The sequence below is a fragment of the Larus michahellis genome, chromosome 11 (genome assembly GCF_964199755.1).
Source record: "Larus michahellis chromosome 11, bLarMic1.1, whole genome shotgun sequence".
Taxonomy (NCBI): domain Eukaryota; kingdom Metazoa; phylum Chordata; class Aves; order Charadriiformes; family Laridae; genus Larus; species Larus michahellis.
The window spans coordinates 8,530,439-8,551,139 of record NC_133906.1 but is presented as its reverse complement, the minus strand read 5'-3'; the positions used below and the strand labels follow the sequence as shown (position 1 = coordinate 8,551,139).

The window sequence follows — 20,701 nt, the reverse complement described above, 5'->3', positions numbered from 1 at the left end:
CTGGCACCACTCTTACTGGAAATATATTATTCTCTTCATGGATAACTGAACTTTAGCTATCCAGTTGTCAACAGAGGAGTTAAATAAATCCTTCTGAAATAACGATGATACACAGTCATGGAAACATTCTGGATTAAAAGACTGCAAATTAAACAGTGAAAAAACGGTACGTTGTCCCCACAGAGCTACACATGCCCTGTTTATGTCTCCCGTGGAATCAAACAAGGTATAAAGTGATTCTGTGGACTCAAAGTCAAGATGGATAGCTTAGTACGTAGGTGAACACTGAGTTTTCTTCTAAAGATGTTTTTAAAAGCAGTACAAGTATTTGGAGAAAACAAAGTCTCCGGGCTTTTGGGAGCCTGTCAAGTATGTTCAATTTATTCCGCAACATCTTTCAGGACTGCCTAGGCTACAGCAGAATCTGCTTGGCTGGTAGTTATACAAGTTCAGGTCAATTTTTCTTGTCTTCCTAAATGCTTGGCTGTTAGGGATTTAATCCACAAGAACATTATCTTGGCAGCACATTGTTCACATATGTCTCTTTTTTTGACCATAACCATTTCTATTTGCTCACTTTTACAAGTGCTTTAATGCAATCTTCTACCTAGTATTCAAGTACTATTGTTCATTCCTTGCTGACGTGTGGTATGTGACTGTTTCTAGTTCATTTAATGTATTTTATTGAGAAACATGTTTGCACCCAAGCTGATAGCAATGAAATTATTCCAGCAAACGACTGAGCATCCAGAGTGGGCCAATTTAATGAAGCAATTTCAGTTTCTAATAGATTTTAATCCTCATGCCAAGTTAGAAGTTTGTGCATGTCTCTGCTGTACAGCGAAACATGGCAGAGGGGCAGAGCCAGTCACACTGCTGTGCCTGTCAGCACCCCCAGCCAGACAATTCAGGTCCCATTCTAGCTGCTAATTAATCACATAGAAGATATTGTACTATACTTATTTTATGTGTCTTAATAGAACTCTATTTGCTATTTCTATGAAACTAGAATAAATGTGTCCTTTTGCTCATTAATCCATTATAGATTGACTGTGAGAGCAGAGTGTCCAATGCATTTAGAAGACTTTCCTATGGATGCACATGCTTGCCCCTTGAAATTTGGAAGCTGTAAGTTTATTTTAAATTGAGGTTTCTCCCTTTTTAGGCCACTTTGCAAAAGTATTTTACAACTGAGGAAACCTCCAGGTTTTAATCTTGTGTATTTTTCACTTTTTTTGCAGGGTTGTATTTTTATTCTTATATATATTTATATTTAATATAATGAACTACTCCCACATGTCTTAAATATCCTCCCAGTGTCATGCCTGGACATCCATAAAAAAGAAAAATGACAGGGCTCTAAAAATCCAAAAAAGTAGGTTGTCACATAGAAAGTGTTGTTCATCTTATAGTTGCTTTATTTTGTTAAGACCCAAAATCAATTTCAGAGAAAAGTAATACAGACCACAGATAACTGAATTGGCTTAGGTGAAAACAAGTCCCCTACCACACTCTTGGCACACTTAGAACAAAATTTTGCCTAAGAATATAAAATACTCATATTACAATCATGCAACATTTCTGAAAGTGAAAAATCTCTCAAATCTCCTACATTTGTAGCATTTGCAACCTTAGATCAGAGAACATACTGGACAAAATGTAATGTAATTGAAATCAATATAATAACTGACAAAGCTTTCTGTAAGTTGAGAATTTCCTCCAAAACTTTAATTTGAATAAAAACCAACCTGACACTGATACTTTGAAACTTAGCTAAACACAATATTTTTAAAAATTAAATATAGGCCCCCTTCAACTCTTTAAGTAAAAACCCAAACAAAACAAAGAAAACCCCACAACAGGGAAGAGCTGGTTTACTCTGGTTGGTTCAACACAAACAAGGAAGACGTAACAGTGTACAAATTGTTTCCTCAATGGCTATTTTTTTCTAGTAGAAATGGGTCGTTTCACCGATAATGGGTACTTAGTTGCTTGATCTATTTTAGAAGCCAACAAACAGAACACTCGATTCATTCTTCACATGTTACCAGACAAAGCGATAATTTACTTTGGCCTGAACAGCTCTATGTTTACCATGAGAAAGGACTGATCTTTTGTCTTTAAAGAGCTACTAGGCTCCTAGATAAGATTTAGAGAACAAAAAGCTCATACAAACTTGGACTATAACTGTCCAAGAATAGTCTACTCCTTGAATGTTAAGCTTTCTTGTAGCGCTCCCAATAAATCTTTCCAATCTCCTGTGAAACAGAAGAGGATGGGGGGAAGCCTTACTCTAGCTAGTAACAGGGCAAACAGCTGCAGTGGGTTCTTCATTAATAACAGATCTGTGCACCTGAGATCCCAGTTAGATCAGGAGCCGTCACAGGACTGAATTCTTTTGAAGTATTTTTGTGGAGTGCATGCTGGATCTGGGAGGTGGGAAAATGGCTAACCGTGCATAAAACCTGCGAAACCAAAGTTAAACCATCACCAGTTTTTGAATAAATGTGAACTACTAAATTGAATTTTTTATAGACTTGATAAGACAAATCTGTGCACAGCCTAAACACCAGACACTCCCTAGTCTGAACAATTGTTCCCTTTGGCCCACTGTGTCCCAGATTAGTGTACTCTTGATTCACAAAATGCACGGCTTTCCAGATGACTAAGGATCTTGCCTCGATTAAATGATAAGAGATGCAGAAATTATGAATGAAAAGGGATAGATAATATGGGTTGGAATACAACTCCGGAACCATATCACAAGGTAAAAACAAGATAGCAAAGAGACATGCAGGTGTATCTGCATATCTTTTGTGTCATAAAATACATGATTTTCTTAAATGAACAAAAAAAAAATCAGTGATATTTCTGATTGAAAGACCATTTATTACACTAAAATGAGAGGCAATAACTGACATTCTAAGCTTAGAGTGCAGGCATGGTCTGTCGTGTTTTGCAGGCTATTTTCATTAATTTTTTTTGTTTTGAACACCTGGCTACCATGCCAGCTGTCCTAAACAGGACCTAGCAAAACAAGTAACTCCAAATGCTGGCAAGGGCCATGAGACAAAATCAAGGAGTTCTCAAGGAAACTTTGCATTCCGCTACTGAACACAGGTGAGCTTCTAATCTGGGATCCTCATGGGGAGGAGTTCCTTCTGTAACACAGTTTTACTGCAAACATGGCATGGGGAATTCACTGTCCAGAACAGGGCCTTAAAGCTGGACCTCTCCCCTCCTTCTCATCACATTATATGTCATAATTATCAGATTATAGAACATTTGTCTCAATATTTAGTTATAGATATAAATGGATACAAATATCTCCCATGGGACAAATGGCTGGACCCAAGCAAGATATCAAAATGGGACTTACCATTGGACATAGAAAAAGAACAGTTCTTATATCTAATTGCCACTTTTTCAGTGGGAATCATATTTAAATACATTTGGGGCATTTATGTCAGACAACTAAAGCAATTCATTATAATCACCTTAACAGACTGCACAATTTACCAAAAAAGACATTTAATTCTCATGAAAGCCATGCTTTAACTGCAGATGACAACATTACACTTAGTAGCTCCCCAAGGTAGTGTTTGCCCGGCTCTGTTTGTTTTGAATTAAAGTGGTTAAGAGTTTTTCCATGTCCTTCACTGCTACTCATCACTCGTTGGAGCTGGATTCAGAAAAGCCTTGTATTGAAGGAGTTGCATGTCTCCTACAGACTCTGCCTGTACTGTAGGGGCCGATAAATGTGTGACCCAGCTCCAAGCTAAAGTGATTTGCCAAAACAGCAGCTTAAGCTAGAGGTTATTCCAATGTAAATTCAACGTGACAAATGCTGAGGAGATTCTGGAACAACAAAAAGCCACATGTTGGCAAAACAAAATCAGAAAGGCAGATGCTCTCCTTAACCCTTACCACAAAAATCTGATTGTCAGTTTAAAACTAAGGACACTCTGAAAAGCCGCAGTGATAGGAGCAAAAGGCTGTGTGGCTACTTATGCAATATCTGAATTGGAAGCTGAGGACAGAAGCTAAACAGAGCACCCAATCTGGCAGTTACAGGGCAGGGCAAGCTCATTTCCAGCACTGATGAGCGTCCTCCCTTCCCTCTAACCCAATCCAGTGGTTCTCAGCAGCTCAGGAAATCAGTCCTCTCCCTTCCAAACTACTCTCACGCTCTAGAACAAGTAAAATGCTTAAAAACTATTATTATTGCCACTCTTTCTTTATATGACTAGATTAACAAGGCAATTCTTGAACTTACTGTGGCCATTATTTTTAAGGTCAGAATTATTAAGACATAAATTTGCATTTACCACTGATTCCAGAAAGCTACATGTTACAGTGTTTGGGGAATATGAAGTCTGAGGGCAAAAGCACCATTCTGCATCAATAATGCAGGATCAAATGCCATGCAATTAATTTACCAGAGCACTCCATCCAACACCACCTCTTCAATTACTAACTGTTATCTCTTACATTGATAAGATTAAATTACTAACTCCCAAATGAGGTCAAGTGAATCAGATTCCTCCTTTTCCTTTCCTGCCTGCCAGTCCTGAAAAAAAGCAGGAAATCTCACCCTGTAGGCAGGAGCCTAGTGTCATTTTAGATGCCCTAAGATGTCCCATCTGGCTTCCAGCTGCCTTTGGTGGGTGCAAGCGTTATGTAGGTTCTGATCACACATTGAGTCCCATACACATCTTGGACACTCTTACGTGTGAAGAATGACACTAGATGCCTCTACGTAGACAACTAACTCCCACCCTGACTGCTCAGAGTGAGAGCTGTCAGACTCCAGACTACGCAAAATCACAGAAGAATTTTACAATGGGACTAAGATTAAAAATATTTATATATAGTTTGCTTCCTGAAATATCATAAACAACATACTAATAACAGCACAAAACACCTGGATGGCATATGTAGTATGCTAATGAATTCTCTCTGTAACATACTAGACTGTTTGGGTTTGAAGAGCCCAGAGTGTTTTTCTTTCACTTTGTTCAAGACTCAGATAAATATGAACTTGAGTGTGAGCATTTCCCAGAAATAACCAAAGCAAAAAAAACAGATTAATTGTGATTTAAACTCACTCGAACCTAGGCAGCCTCAGAAATGTCTGCTGTGCCTCTTACACAGCAAGGACAGTGGACACCAAATGGAGAGCTCTAGCCAGGCCGATGATGAGATCGCTGAAGCCACCCTGGAAGGACTTACTTTCTTACAGGGGCCCAGACAACACCACACTATGACAAATTGAAAAGACTCGGGTTCCTCTTTCTTGACAGTAGTTAAAAGTTAGAAAAAGAGCTGGAGTCCTGGCATGCCTGTGAAATTCCACATCTCACTATTGCTTCTGGTTACTCGGATTTTACATAGGTAGGAACAACATAAGGGAGAAAAAGATTTTCGTGCCATTAAGGACTAACCTTAATGCAGCCCTACAGCAAATCTTTAGCTAGTCATTGTATGGATAGACCTATAAAATCAGTTATATTTCCCATAGATAAAACGTTCCAGTAAGCTAGTTGTGGGTTACTACAGATAATTAAAGAGAATTTAATATTCAAATTACTGCTCAAAACATTGTTCTGATAAAACCATATGCAATAGAGGTGCAAAGCTGAAATGCAATGTATTTCTTTTAAATTAGATGCTTATACCAGAGCAGAGGTTGTGTATGAATGGACACGGGAACCAGCAAGGTCAGTGGTTGTGGCTGAAGACGGCTCTCGATTGAACCAATACGATCTGCTCGGACAAACTGTGGACTCTGGAATTGTTCAGTCCAGTACAGGTCTGTGAAAAAGTGTTTTGGGAATGGTCATATTTAACTGCCAAAACATAACTTAAAGCAGGAGAAAAAATACAAAGATGAAAGAGTGAGAGAGGTAAATTGCAATACATGTGCTTCAGATTAGGAAAACATGACTCTGAAAAGATAACATATCCTGAGATTATTTTCCTACTTCAACAGGCGGTTAAAATACTTGAACAATTAAAAAGCTTCCTATAGTGACAGATGTAGCCAGAAAAAAAAAAATTTGCATTATAAAGAAGCACCCCTCGTATCCTTATCGTATTATCTGTTTACTATATAAGCTTAAAAAAAACTGTATAAGAATATGAATCCTCAAAGATCATATTCCTGGAGGCAGTGAAGTAAGTTGCTAAAAGCAAGCATATAGTTTCTCAAGGAGGAATTTAGAGAGTGAAAAAAATATGCCATCAAATTAAAAATTGTCTGGAACATCCAAGCAGAATTTAGGTGTCTTAATGCTAGCACCAGCTTTAACTCCAAAACTATTAATGAGATACAGAAATATAACCAACATTTATAGTATTATATACCTGCAACCTTGAAACTGGCTAAAAACCTTTTTCTTTTTTTTTTTTGTTTTAAATAATTTGGAAGGGGCACAAACACCTAAATACAGTAATAAACTGAGCATTGGGCATGAACAAGAGCTCAAAATGTTGACCAAACTGACTGTTCCAACGACCAAAAGAACTGCTTTAGGAGTAGTTGTATTACTTTGAACGCACCCGATGTTGTGACTGAACTGAGAAGTACACTTACACCTGCATAAACTGGACTTTCTAACGTCTCATTCATAAAGTCAATGAACACTTAAGGAAAAGTGAGTTGATCTAAGGTGAAGCCTAATTCATGTCTGAATTTTTTATTTAGCTTGCCAAAATATATTCATATGCTCTACTAAGCCAAGAAAATTTCTCAAAGATGAAAGTTTCTGGTGGACCAATATTCAAGTTACTGCTTGAAAGTTTTTGTTCAGTTGACATAATCATAAATGATGTCAGTAATAAGGATTTTGCATAAGAACACTATCAATGCAGCTGTCCCATAGATTCACTGCTTCCATTATTGAGCACAGTCATGCATTAGACAAGTGAAAAGAAAAGGGGAGAACTCTTGGCTTGGCCACAGCTAGAAATGTTGCCACTGACTTTTGGAGACAGTAGTTCAGCCCAGCTGCCCTTTGCTGAAAAGTCAGTAAGATTTGTGAGGAACTGCAAGGATCCCAAGCTCTTTGCTCTTTCTGTTCTAAAGCTGCTCACTCAAGAGAGACCTCAGGAATGCCTGTGCCTGCCCTTTTGCACCCATTGCCAATTCTCTGCTTGCTGGATGCATCATAAGGGCAGCAGGATAATCAGAAGAGACTCATAAGCTTGGGAACATATCTAAACCAAATAGATAATACCAGATATAGTTCAGGGTAATTAAATAGTAATGTGAGAAGCATCCTATAAATTCTTAAGAAAGGCAGATAATAAATTTTTAAACGGAACTGAAGGCAAATACAAGAAGTGTAAAAATTCTTCATACATTTCCATGAACAAACAACAACAACAAAAAAGTTGTTTTGCCCATGATAGTTCATGGGTTTGAATTCTGACTCCTTTTTCTACCTTAAGAAACTCTCTACCATGCCTATCTATAAAGTTAAATATAGCGTAATTAATATTTGCTGAAACAAAGATGCTATAGTCTAAATGCAGAAAAACACTACAAAGAACTAAACACAATGGTTATCAAAACTAAAGACAAGCCTATTAAAGAATATCTTTAATACCAAACTTGCAATCCTCTTTAGTTACTACCTAATAAGAACATACAGTTGTGGAAGAAATACATTTATCGCTTGTAAATTCAATGTCTCAAGGAAAAATTCTTCTTTATTTGCTTTGGAAAGACAAATGCTTTGCCTTCCCCAAATAACGGTGGGGATCAGAAGTGGTAACTAATCACTTTTCTCCGCATTCAGGTAGGTGGGCAGCTAGTCTCAACAGAATCCTCCAGAGCACATCTTTGTCCTCTGATCATCTCTGTTTTAAGATATGTCATATGTATTGAGAAGGACGAAATCCCTCCCTGTGTTCAGGGTTGTGGATGATGACTCATCTGACAAAAAGACAAAAGAAGATAATCTTCACTTAAGAGTTCTCAGCACCTCTATTAGGCAAGAAAATGAAGCCCTCGTGCAGCTGATTCTGTGGATCACTAGAGGAATCTACATCATCTTGGGCAATTTTAAGATTATATTTATAATTGTCTGGAATTTCAGGCACATAGTCTCCGAGAATTTGTGTGTAACTGGGTTGTTCTAAGCATTCTCAAAACAGTCAAATGATCTGGTGAATCCATAAAGTCCTTTTATTTTTTTCTTTAATTTCTTCCTTTGCTAGTAGACCATCTGCTATCCTTATATCTGGGATCTAGAGTAAGATAACTAAAAATACTGATTTTTTTTTTTTTTGTGACAAGAGAATCTTGAAAGACTAGAACTTTTTTATAGCACAGTTATTCATCTATGCTAGGAAGGCAATGTGCAGGTACTACAGGCTTAAAAATAGTATTCAGTAAATGAAATAATAATTACTGTTGATGCTGTTTTGCTTAAGCAGAGTCATCCTTTCACTCTCCAACCACTGACTCATATTGACTCAGAAAGAGTTTAAAATCGCCTTTTCTTGTAAGCACCTTAACAGATACTTAAAGGGCTTGTGCAAGTTTCTATTTACATAGAATTATTTTGCCACCTTGAAAACACTGCTTTGCACTGAGGATCATCAAGATTTGTACTCACAATGGTGTATTTTTTTCTCATGTTCTGTAAATCTGCTGAGAGGATGCTGTTCCTAAGAGTTTTTCTATTGGGCTATATGGCATAAATAGTAAATGAGAAATACTTTGTTTAAAATCAATGGCATGGAAAGCCTTACTTCCTACCTACAGTGATAGAAAAAGTATTATTATAGCTAAAACTCAGTCCCCACCTCAAACCTTACGTCTGATGTGATGCACATAAATTTTAGGTGCTGACCTGATAAACTGGGTTTATCACAAATAGTTTACAGAACACTGAGTAATAGGTTTGGTGGAACTTTACTGAATTACCAGCTATTTTCTTCTAAGGACACAGGATAGCTTACAGCACCTCAGCATTCGACTCAACGACTGTGATACGCTGTATAATTAAAAGCTGGTTAAAAATTGCAGCTATGGAAGTGCTGAACACAGGCACAAACTCTTCCAGAGCACTGGAAGTATTCAAATGGGGACAATCAATCGAAACACTAAGTTAATACAAGATGAAGAAGTTGTGTGACCACTTTTAAATGCTTCATATTGTGTAATACATATAAACTAATTTATACTGTGTGGAATAAATAAAATGAAAAACAAATTTATCTGCTCAACACAGTTATTTATAGAAGACTAGGAATTCTAAGGAAGCTAAAAACAAATACCTTTCTTTCTAACTTCATTGGAAAAGAGAATAAGAGATAAGAGCAAGTAAGATGCATAAGTTACAAATTTGTGAAAGCCTAGTGATCAGACACAATGAATACAGGAAATATTTTTCTCAAGAGCTATTTGAAATTTTAGCTTGTACAGAATTTTATGGCCAAATTACAAACCTTTAAAAACAGAATTACAGAGGAATTGCTGGGAAGTTAGACAATGGTCAGCAGCTGCCGTGAATGTGGCTGTGCTTTTCAATTAAAGCAAGCCATAAAACGTGGGAAGCTGAAGATTCAGTAAATAACTGGAGTACTTTCATGTCCTCCACTTATTTAAATAAATCTCATCAAAGATCTACTGTCTTCTAAGAAATGACTGCAGTCCATTGGTACTCTGGAGACTTAAAACCACGGTTTTGCCTTGTAACTGAACTGTTGGCGTTATTCTAGGCCTATGCTTTGCCTGTTTCACTCCTCATGGCATTACCTTTAGCTGGCTTCTAGCTCAGACCTGCTGCAATGCTTAACAGCTGTGAGCAATCCCTGTCTTTTTAATTGCCTTTATGCTTTGAATCTTGTTCTCATTTTCCAGAGGTTAAAAATACTTTGATAATTTAAGCAGCTAAATAAAGCTTCAGAATACAGCGGTGTGTTCACTCTATATTCTTAGCTTGCCATCTACAATCACTGAATTAATTCTGAGACACAGTTGTGAGCATTCCATATCTGATTGCATTAAAATAGCTTCCCACGTCATATTTTAGTAGATAAAATTAAATTATTGGCTCTTCTAGCCAAGGCTGGCACCCTTCATAAGACCATAATCTCTGGTACAGAGGAGAAGAAGGTTGTTTCATCAAAAGTTAAAGAAAGGTGGGCAAAATTCAAGTAATAATGCCCACTACACTATTTCTTCCAGTCCTATTTTTGGAGAAAATTTTCTTGTATATCCTTTGCTTTACCTCTCAATTCATAATTGATTCTCTTTTCCCCCTTTGTTACTGTCTTTTATATTGAAACATACCAAGAGTATTGTCACATCTTATTTATAAGCTTTCCTCAGGGTTACACATTGAGCAAGATTGTTCACATGAATGTTCTCCTAGACTCTGAATTAAAGAAAAGGGCATTTGACATGCTCGGTGCATAAGCAGTCAATGTCTAGACATAGTTTTTCAATCCAATTTAAGCTCTTCCTGTACAAGAGCAAATTTCTCTTTCCAACTGCCTACATTTTAAAATAGAATAACAGTAATTTCACGTGTCATCTCCAATCTAGACAGAGGTTTCCATTCAGTTCCACATCCACCTCTTTCTTTCCTAAGACAATGTTTATTGCATAATGGAAAGAATCAATCTGCTCCAAAAAAAGGTCACAACAACAGGTTTTCCAATCTTTTGAGAATATAATGTTTTTCAAAATCCATTTTCAATGATGTAAAATAATGATCTGAAAACCAGGCATTATTTGCTGTGCTCTGGCAGGAAAGTTTTGTAGAGTTATAAAAATACTTAAGATTCATTTCAATTGCAATTAGAATACTCAGCTCATATGTTTTTGTAGCACCCAAAAAGTTAGTGCTAATGAAAATATTCTGTGTTATTCTTGCATTGTCCATTTAATTCAGGAGAGAATAATCATTTAGTAAAGTACTGAATTTGCAGAACAGGGGCACTTACTTAATCCTTGGAGTACATAAAGCACAGACAGTGGTAATGCAGACACAATCTGTCAATCAACAGTCTGATTGACATCAACAAATTACATCAACATTTACATGACCAACATCAACAATTACACCTTAAGCCTGGTCCAACTGAAACACTTTTGAATGCCTGTCTTGATTTAGTCTTTATACGATGTTTACACGTGTATATTACGGTGGATTTCCGTCTTTCAATGGAATAAGACCTTTCACAACAGACACCAGTTAATGCAGACTTTCTTTTACTACTCAGCAGAGATGAAAAGATGTAAATTTAATTAGCATTTCCCAGAACTGTCTAGTTTTTATTATTAGTGGAACTTCAGAACCTGCTTTATTAAATGTTTTATTCAGAGCTAACCCAATTTGATCTGAGGACAATTTTTTTTATTATTTTTTTATTTTGCAATGGGGATGAATATAATGAAAAAAATACTTTCTATAAAGCCCTCTAATTTGCATATTATAAAATCTTCAATGTTCCTGTTTTTCTTGTTTTTAGGGGAATATGTTGTTATGACTACACATTTTCATTTGAAGAGAAAGATTGGTTACTTTGTCATCCAGACTTATCTGCCATGCATCATGACAGTGATACTGTCACAGGTGTCCTTCTGGCTTAATAGAGAATCCGTTCCAGCAAGAACTGTATTTGGTAAGCAAGACCTACAAACTGCTTGGCAATCATAGGCCAAATACGTTTAAGAAATTTTATGATAAAATTAGTCATGTGTAACACAATATTGGAGAACAGCACGAGCCTGGATACAGTGCAGTACACAACAGTTAACGTGCTGCATTGCGAAGATGTAGCTGATTGTAAAAAGAGACCTGAAGAGATCTTAAGCAATCTATTACAGGTCCACTTTTCCAAAACAGTAAGTATATGAATAAAACATTTCTGACAGTGGCAAGGACATTCATAGTGGGGATTGTCAAAAAGGCTTTAAACAATGGGTGTTGGTCACTTGACATCCGCAGGCCCTTCGAAAATTCTTACCTAAAAAAAAAAAAAAAAAAAAAAAATCTTTTTCATTGATCCCTTTTGCTGGCTGCTGCTAAAGCTGTCCTGTTGAAATTAGTGACAATTCACTGTGCTTACAGCAGTGAATAGATGCACTCAATGAATGCAGTAGGAAGGCAATCTAAAGGACTCTGAGTTTACACAGTTGGTCCCTGGTGTTTTAACTACTGCTTGCGAATGCTTATCTTAAAATTAGAAACAAAAAGTAGCATTTTCTTTGGAGATATTAAGTCAAGTACCTAATTTAAAAAGAAAAAAACAAAACCAAAAACAAACGAAAACACCACCACCACCAAACAAAAAAGCCCCAAACAACAAACAATAAGATGTAACAACTCTTCAGTTAAGGAAAATAGAACCTGAGGTTTCTGCCACATGTCCTAGTTTTTTTTTGATGTTCAGATGGGACACCTGAACACCTTTGGCAGCAGGAGGTGAAGAGGACACGACAGAGTTGGCTTTTACAGTAGTTTTCCTGCCTCAGGGCAGTGCAGGGGCAGGACGCCTGGACCTTTCTGCTTTGCCAAAGGGAATCTACCCATTTACGCTGGACATCGTGAAGCCAGAGAGTCAGGAGGCCTGATGTTGAGAAACGCAGACTCTGAAAGTCTTGTTGAACAAGAGCTATTTACATTGACCTTTTCTGGCACTCTTCACAGCTGTGCTTTAGTTTCCCAATGCCTCTAGAAATCAATCACATCTTGCATAGCTTTAGACCTCATGAACCGAGCAGAGGCTTTCTGTTGATATGCAGATGTGCATTTACAGAAGAATGGTTTAGACTGCAGTATAATTAAATTTGATTTACATAATACTGTTTAGATTAACATCAAAAATCAGTTCTGAATTTTTATCATCAACTTAACTGAGAATTAACCTGTGATTTTTATGGGCTTCTGTAGTCAAAGCTACTGAAATTGTGCCTATTCTACCTCTTTTTGCACATGCCATTTAAAAAGAAATGTCAGATGATCAGTTTGAAATGCTATACTTCATTGTCTCTAGATGGAGACCAAAATTTCCTAGTCTTACAACGAATAATATATAATACTGCATGATGTTCAAGCTTCTATCTTCACCAGCTCAAGAACACACACATTCTGAAAGTTTTCCTTTTAGAAAACGATTATTTAGTAAACAGTCTTATGTTTACTCCATCATTATGTAGCTTTTTCATTTCTTAATGGCAGTGAAACAATGTTTCAGAAAATCCTGCATGAATGTATATACACACAGAAGCACAACTTACATCTTTTAGCTCACTTAGTACCACAGAGAATAAAAACTATAAATCTTGTTTTGCTACTATGTAAGAGAAACTTAACTCGCTATTAATCAGTCAAAGACAGAATTAGGTTGTCTCTCAGGGAAGAGAAACTGCTTCCTCATTAGGCACTAATAATTCAAGCTCTTTACACCAGCACATAAATACACTGTTTGTTATTTGCCCTATTTTAGACCACTGCACATTTTCACTAACACTAACAGCGAAGATGAACTCACAAGACACATTCAGTACATGACATTGCAGTTGTCAAGGTAACTTATGGACATGTGATTTGATGTAAATGTCTGGCCTGCGCTCGCAGAGTTATTTTTTTCGAGCAGCTGCAGGCAGAGGGAGTTCAATACAGTCCTGCCTGCTCTCTGCGGCCGGTTAAGGGAAAAGGTTCTTCAGCAGCGAGAAGCTCTGGTATCAGAAACACAAATTACATTATCACTGTTCTTACACAAATTCTTCGCTACTTTCAGGGCATCAGTGAATAAAGGGACAGAAATCTGTAAAATCCTCCATTCAGACAAATCTAATATCACGTAAAGCTTAGCGCATTCGAGCATACATTTGAAGGCACATATACCAAATAAGCTGAATGGAAACAACAAGTTTTCTAGTTTTCTATCTAAATATTTTAGAACTGTTGCAAGAAAGGACTAAAAATGTTAAACTGTTACATCTGTAGTACAATTCCCAGGGCATGAATAAGGAACAGCAACAATGATTCTCCAAATAACAGGAAGCATAAAGTAGTATCCAATCAACAACTCAAAATAATATTTCCATTCCAACTTTAAAAATATTATTCCACTATAATAATACCAAAGAATAACAGTATAAAAGATGTTTTGAAGATCCTGCAACTTCCACAGAACTTGAAATCCAAGATCCTTAATTAGCAACTGAACTTAAATGGGGAAGTTTATAAGAATTAGGGGTGAAGACACGGCTTTCCCATCTATCTACTGTAACAGTTGAGAAATGAAGCACAAAATACAGCCGCTGATCTAAAGACACTAAAACTGTTTGCTTTGCAGGAGTGACAACTGTCCTGACAATGACTACTCTGAGCATCAGTGCACGGAATTCGCTCCCCAAGGTGGCCTACGCCACTGCTATGGATTGGTTCATAGCGGTGTGCTACGCCTTTGTGTTCTCTGCACTCATCGAATTTGCAACAGTGAATTACTTCACAAAGAGAGGCTATGCATGGGATGGCAAAAGTGTCGTTCCTGAAAAGGTAACACCACTTAATTTCTGTCCCACAGGTGATACTATGTCATGCTTGGTTACTATACGGGGTTTTTTTAACCCATTAGAAATTCTTATTATTTAGAATAGTAAGCAATTATTCCAAAAGAGTTTCCTCATGTGTTCGCACACACCATAAATAAATGAGAACAGATAAATAAATAACAACAGATAATAAATAATAATAATAACAACATAAATAATAATTACTTAGACACTGAGCACCTAAAGAGTAATTCTGACATACTGGATGATATTTAATGCTATTAATAATTTAAAATTTTACTGAGATTTTGACTTGTAAGATTGAGTAGAAAGAATATAAATATGTAATTTTTTTTAAGGAAAAGCAATTAATTTTCTAGCGTTTGAGCAACGGAAAATATGGATGCCTCAGTATAAATGTAGAAAAAAAAATCTTATGGCTGCTGTATTTGGCAGTTTCCAAAGCATGTTGCTCCCCAACAGGAACTTCAGGAGGACTGCTCTGTCATCATGACCAAATAAGTCACCGCAGGACTTTTTCTTTCCTTCCTTTTGCCTCCTATCATTTCTCTATCTTTTAAAAAATAGAAATATTATTTTTACTTCTTAGTCTATAGGATAAATTGATTTGGTTTGGGGAAGCACTGACAGTTGTGTTGGGAGTGTGCAATCCTGATCCATACCTGACCGCAGTAGAGACACATCACACTGACTCCCTTTGGTCTGGGATCAGACCCGACCTGTAAAATACAGATACATCAAGAACTTGTTGAGGACATTTAGGGGATGAAAGAGAAAGTTTCCCATTTCCTGTGAGTTACCACATTAGCTACTTCTGTGAGGAAGCTCATTTGGTTGGGGGTTTGTTGTTTTTATTTGAGAGAGATCTTGAAAGAGAGTTTTAACTTGCCTAATTGGTTATTATGAACATCCACAGACTAGAGATTCAGCAGAATAAATATTTGAAGGAGCAGATATTACTCATTGGTATGCAAATACATGTGTTTAACTCAGGAGTGTATGCCTACAAATAATTTTTTTTTTTTGCTGTAAGTCAGTGAGAAAATAGAAATAAAATTAGGACATTTACACCACGACAACTAATACAAAAGTACCGTAGAACAAATGAGTGAACTAACAAAACAAACTTTCAGTAACGAACTGCAATACTGCTGGTGAATATTTAATTTTCAGTTACTGATAATACTTTCATTGAAAATAATTTCTTTGATTCGTTGTTGTGCTCCTATCTTCACAATATCTACTGTAAAAAATGGGCTGTATTAATGGAACAAAATCCTTAAGCGTTAAATATTGCCTTGTTATAATAACCTACCTTCTAACATAGTTATTATACTCAGCCATTTCATTTGTTTCAAAGAAAGTCACATTTTCAGAAAAAAACACACCAACGTAAACACAATATTCAAAAAGTGTTTAAAATATTGGAAGACCTCTGGCTTTGCATTCCTCAACAGGTAAAGGTCTTTATGTGTCATTTTGAATAAGTCAGCAAAGACAAACTGGTACCTGGTAGAGTGCATTATCTGCAGACGTAAGGAAAGGCAAGCAAGGCAAATTCATGGTGAAGAGAGCATCGCAGGGTAATAAAATTTATAGCTCTAATTAGCTACAATATTACTTTTTCACAAAGTTGAATTTGACTTGAAATGCTAAGACCCTGATTCGTGTCAGGGCTTTCTGTGGATCAGATTCTTCATAACATTTGAATCTATAGAAAGGGTGTCCTCTGAGACTCCTCTGGAGCGGTTTTTTGCCTGCTGGATTTACTGATGCTCACTGGAGTCTCTGGCTGAGAAGGAAATAGGACTGGCTTCGTACCCAGCAAGCGTGTTAGCAGCCTTCCTGCTCAGGGGGAAAAGAACGGACAGACAACTAAAAAAAAATATCATCTTCCTGACATCATCTTTTTCTGCTCTCAGTATTTTTTTTAGCCTGTTTGTTCCTCCTATTCAGCAGAAATATTCTAAGACAATTTGAAGCTCTTTCTTAGCCTCAAGCTAAGCTGAATATTGTTGTCGTGAAATACAGAGCATCCACATCAGAGTCATTACGTGAATCCCTTTTCTTATTAAAGTAGCAGAAACTTAACATTTCAGCCTTCATTTCCTTCCCGCACGGGGCTCCAAGTTATGTGTCGACAAACCTCTCTGCCCTGATGCATTTGCAGCTTCCCTTCACATTCCCAAGCGTCCTGCAGGAGCCAGTCTGCTCCCTGAGATGTTCACCTCTTGAACAAGAACTTTTACCAAAGCCCCTCTATGGGGTGGTCTATTTAGCTATTAATCTACAGTTCATGTGTAGATTAATACAGATTAAAAATACAGATTTAAAAAGTACTGTGACTGCTTTAAAAAGAATTGCCTCCATGGGACAGTTGCTTTTTGAAAACAGAGAATTATATTCGATATCTTGTGAAATAACATAATAGATCACACTCTGCTGATATTTCCTCTTTAGCCATATTTTTTTTTTCCTTCTACAAGGACAAAACAGATAACATTTGCCTATTCTTTTTTGTGGCAAACACTGCCTAAAGGTTTTCTAAGCTCTGGGGAATTCCTTGTTATCTGTTGTTTTCTCATAATCACAGGAACTTGGAGCAAAGCGATGCTTTTCTTTACACCTCCTTAATGACCCACTACATCTCTCTTCTATGTTTATCCTTGGGCTGTGGCTGGAGGAAGGGTTTGGACTGTCCGCAACAGGGACAGTTGAACTCTAACTGGTAACCCCAGATGTCAAAATTCACATTTTTTTTCCTACAAGTAGATCCCAGAAGTAGAATACTAGAAAACATAAGGACCCAGGGCAAAAATTTAGATATTCTTTCAAATCAGGAAGTTCTTTTCCACAAAAAGATTTTCAATACATTCTTGCTTTAGCAATAAAGGTAGGTAGATGTAAAAAATCATACAGCTATTTAAGTCCCTGTATGTGGAATGACGTTTCAGCCATTATCATCCAATTGTAACATTCAAAGAAGAACATTAAGTTTCTATTCCATATTGCATATGCTTTTGGCATAAACCATTAGTGAATAGAATAGAAAGTGGCAGCTTTGCATTTTATTAAATAATCCACTTATTTAGTGCATGGTCACATGATATTTTTATTGTTTATTTTTATGTATGAACTGTGTTAAAATGCATCATATAACATTGTCTTAGTATTTGAAAGCTACATTAAGAAATTCAGTGTCTTTTAAAGTTTTTGTCCTGGTCAAGAAGCACAGTTGATTAAGCGAATATTGGATTTATTAGTAGTTTGTCACTATTGAGTATCATTAAAGGTGATTTTGTCAATCAGTGAGCCTAGCTATAAGTCCTCGTTATAGTTTATCCATCATCTAATTTGCTTTAACTAATACAAGTAATGCAGGTGGATGATTCTGTCTCTGTCTTCACCTAAATATTTTGCATGAGTCATGTATCCAGACACTAACTTCTTTCTTACAGCTTACTACAATTTGTGGTATAAATCCAGTAAATTGCAAAAATTTTTATGATGCTTTTTCATAATCTTATCTGTTGAGAAGATAAACATTTTCTTCTTTCTTCAGCCAAAGAAAGTGAAGGATCCTCTCATTAAGAAAAATAACACGTACACAGCTGCAGCTACAAGCTACACCCCTAATATTGCAAGGGACCCTGGGCTGGCAACCATTGCTAAAAGTGCAACAATTGAGCCCAAAGAAGTTAAGCCAGAAACAAAACCTGCAGAACCCAAGAAAACTTTTAACAGCGTCAGTAAAATTGATCGACTATCAAGAATAGCCTTCCCATTGCTTTTTGGAATCTTTAACTTAGTCTATTGGGCTACCTATTTAAACCGGGAGCCCCAGTTAAAAGCTCCAACTCCACATCAATAACCTCATTTATTCGTATAGTTCTGTTTTGTCTCTTGCTCTGGGAATTGCTTCCCATTTTCACATACAGTAATTCCCATTTGCTTCATTGCCTCTGTCTTAAAGAAAAGAAAGGTTCCTTTATTTAACAAAAGGTAATATATATCTGTATATTTAAAAAAACTGTGTGTGAGGGAGAGAACAATATAAGCTATATACTTTGGAAAAGTGGTTCTGGAAACAGGAAAGAAAGAGTTGTAGGGTAATAAAGAAAAAAGGATACCATTTGTAGATAACTTAGTACTGAATGTTGCCAAAAGGTATTGTATATGTACGTGAAAAAGATATTTTTATTCAAAGGATTGTGGGGAATGGGAAAAATATTCTTTATGACGTTCCTGATGCACATACCGTATCATTTATTCAACCACTGTTTATAAGATTTTCAAGGATGTAAAGCTTTCCATTTGCTGAATCCCATAAGATGTGTTATTTTCCTAATCCCTTTTCTCTTCTATATTCCAAACCACCTGACTTATAATATTAAATGGTCTTTAAAGAAAAAGGAAATCTACTCACTCTAGGTACAGTTTGTCACTGTATAGCACATAAGATCCAATGGTAAGAAATGCTTTAATCTGCCATTTTACTGCAGTCTTGTTCTAAGCATTAAGTTGTCACTAGACTAGACTTAAAACCAGCTGCACGATCAAGTGCAGACCCCAAATTCCCTCTATCACCTGTGTAATCCAAACAATTCCTGGATGCTTTTACAGATAGCTTTTACTCATCACTATGTTTTAGAGAGTTAAACAACAAACCAACAATTTTTGCAAGCTCTAGATATGTTGAATGTATTCTTTTATAAAATGATACATTAAAAAGAAGCTTTAGATTGAGATTTATGGGTAGCAGAAAGACAAAATATAGTATTTAAATAATATATGTAAATATGCAGCATGAGATTGTACATTTTTTTACTTTTTTAAAGTTGTGTTCTTAAAACATTGTGTAGGATTCACCTCTTAGCTCTTAATATGTTGTTAAATGCTCAATAAAACATATTTAGAGCCTGAATAATAAAAGAACAATCAGTGGTACTGGAAAGCCTAAAAAAAAAATACACAGGAAGTGCTTGGAATTAATTCCATTTGTAAAGTGGTCAAGTGTACAGTAGCTTGCAATTTGACAATGCCATCCAATGTATACTATTAGATTAATGACTGGTCTGCTCAGGTCATGCATAAATACTAAAGTATGGGATTATATTTGGTAGGTAAAAATGGTGAAATATTTGTTAAGACAGAAGTTCATCTGTATATTACTGCTATATTTGCTGATACATAACTGTTACAATAAGTGATGTAATATATGTAGCATTAAATACAAAAAAGTCATAATAAAAGAATGTACAGGAAAATAGATTTTATTGAGTAAACTTACTACATTTCATTTTTACTGTAGCAATATATTTGTAGGAACAATACGTAAGGGCTTTAAATACAAGATGTCCATTTTGCAGGTATCGTGCTCCCTTTAAAAAAATTCTAGTCAGTGTCATTACTGCTGATTCTTAGAATAAAATTTCAGATAAAGATTTTTCAAAGAGATGGGAAGACTGGTGAATATTAGCAAGCATCAATTAAAAAACCTTAATATATGGTATTGAATGAATTTTAAAACAATGTTACATGAGCCTACAGAGAAACAGCTACTGAGAGTCAAATTTCATAGGCAATGTTTTCTAAACTCTTTCTCAATAAATGAAGAAGTTGATATTCTCTATCTACAAAAGGAAATAGTCAATGTTTTATTTAGAGAATTTTTTTTTTTAAACAATGCTTCATTGTCTAACATTTAGTCCTGTCTAAACTTGATAAGTTATCTGATTGAAGGTTATTAAAAGGGGATGTTTCATCTTCTGGCATCATGTGTAGATATATGTATAGAAAAAAATAAACTATGGCTCTTTAACTTCTGTGTACTTGTTTATCTTGTTATTTTTGGCGTTAAACTAGTGTGTTCATTTAGGGCATTTTATCTTCCTAGCAATTCATAGCTACCTTTTGGTCTGCATTTTGCACATTAGATGTGAGTATTACTTAACTAGTCTGCTTTTTGCTATGCAATGATTGCATTATATCACCTCTTAGTTAGTCTATGCCAATAGTATTATACTGTATAAACTTGATTGCACAGTTTATCAAAGACAAAGTATTCTCTATGTAGCTTTTTTACAATGCTTTGCTAAACCATGTAATAATAGTAAGTCTTCCTTGAAAATAATGATACACTCTTATAGAGGACAG

General features: G+C 36.0%; 1 protein-coding gene across 2 annotated transcripts in view; it reads left to right on the top strand.

Moving 5' to 3' along the window:
• GABRA1 (gamma-aminobutyric acid type A receptor subunit alpha1) overlaps positions 1–20,372 on the top strand; it is a 41,873-nt gene extending 21,501 nt beyond the window's left edge. For both annotated transcript variants that reach the window (XM_074604568.1, XM_074604569.1), the window contains exons 6-10: positions 1,046–1,128; positions 5,669–5,812; positions 11,491–11,643; positions 14,326–14,528; positions 18,108–20,372. In XM_074604568.1, coding sequence (XP_074460669.1) covers positions 1,046–1,128; positions 5,669–5,812; positions 11,491–11,643; positions 14,326–14,528; positions 18,108–18,416 — 892 coding nt within the window. In that variant the 3' untranslated portion in view covers positions 18,417–20,372. The remainder of the gene's footprint in view (positions 1–1,045; positions 1,129–5,668; positions 5,813–11,490; positions 11,644–14,325; positions 14,529–18,107) is intronic.
• The last annotated feature ends 329 nt before the right edge of the window (positions 20,373–20,701 follow it).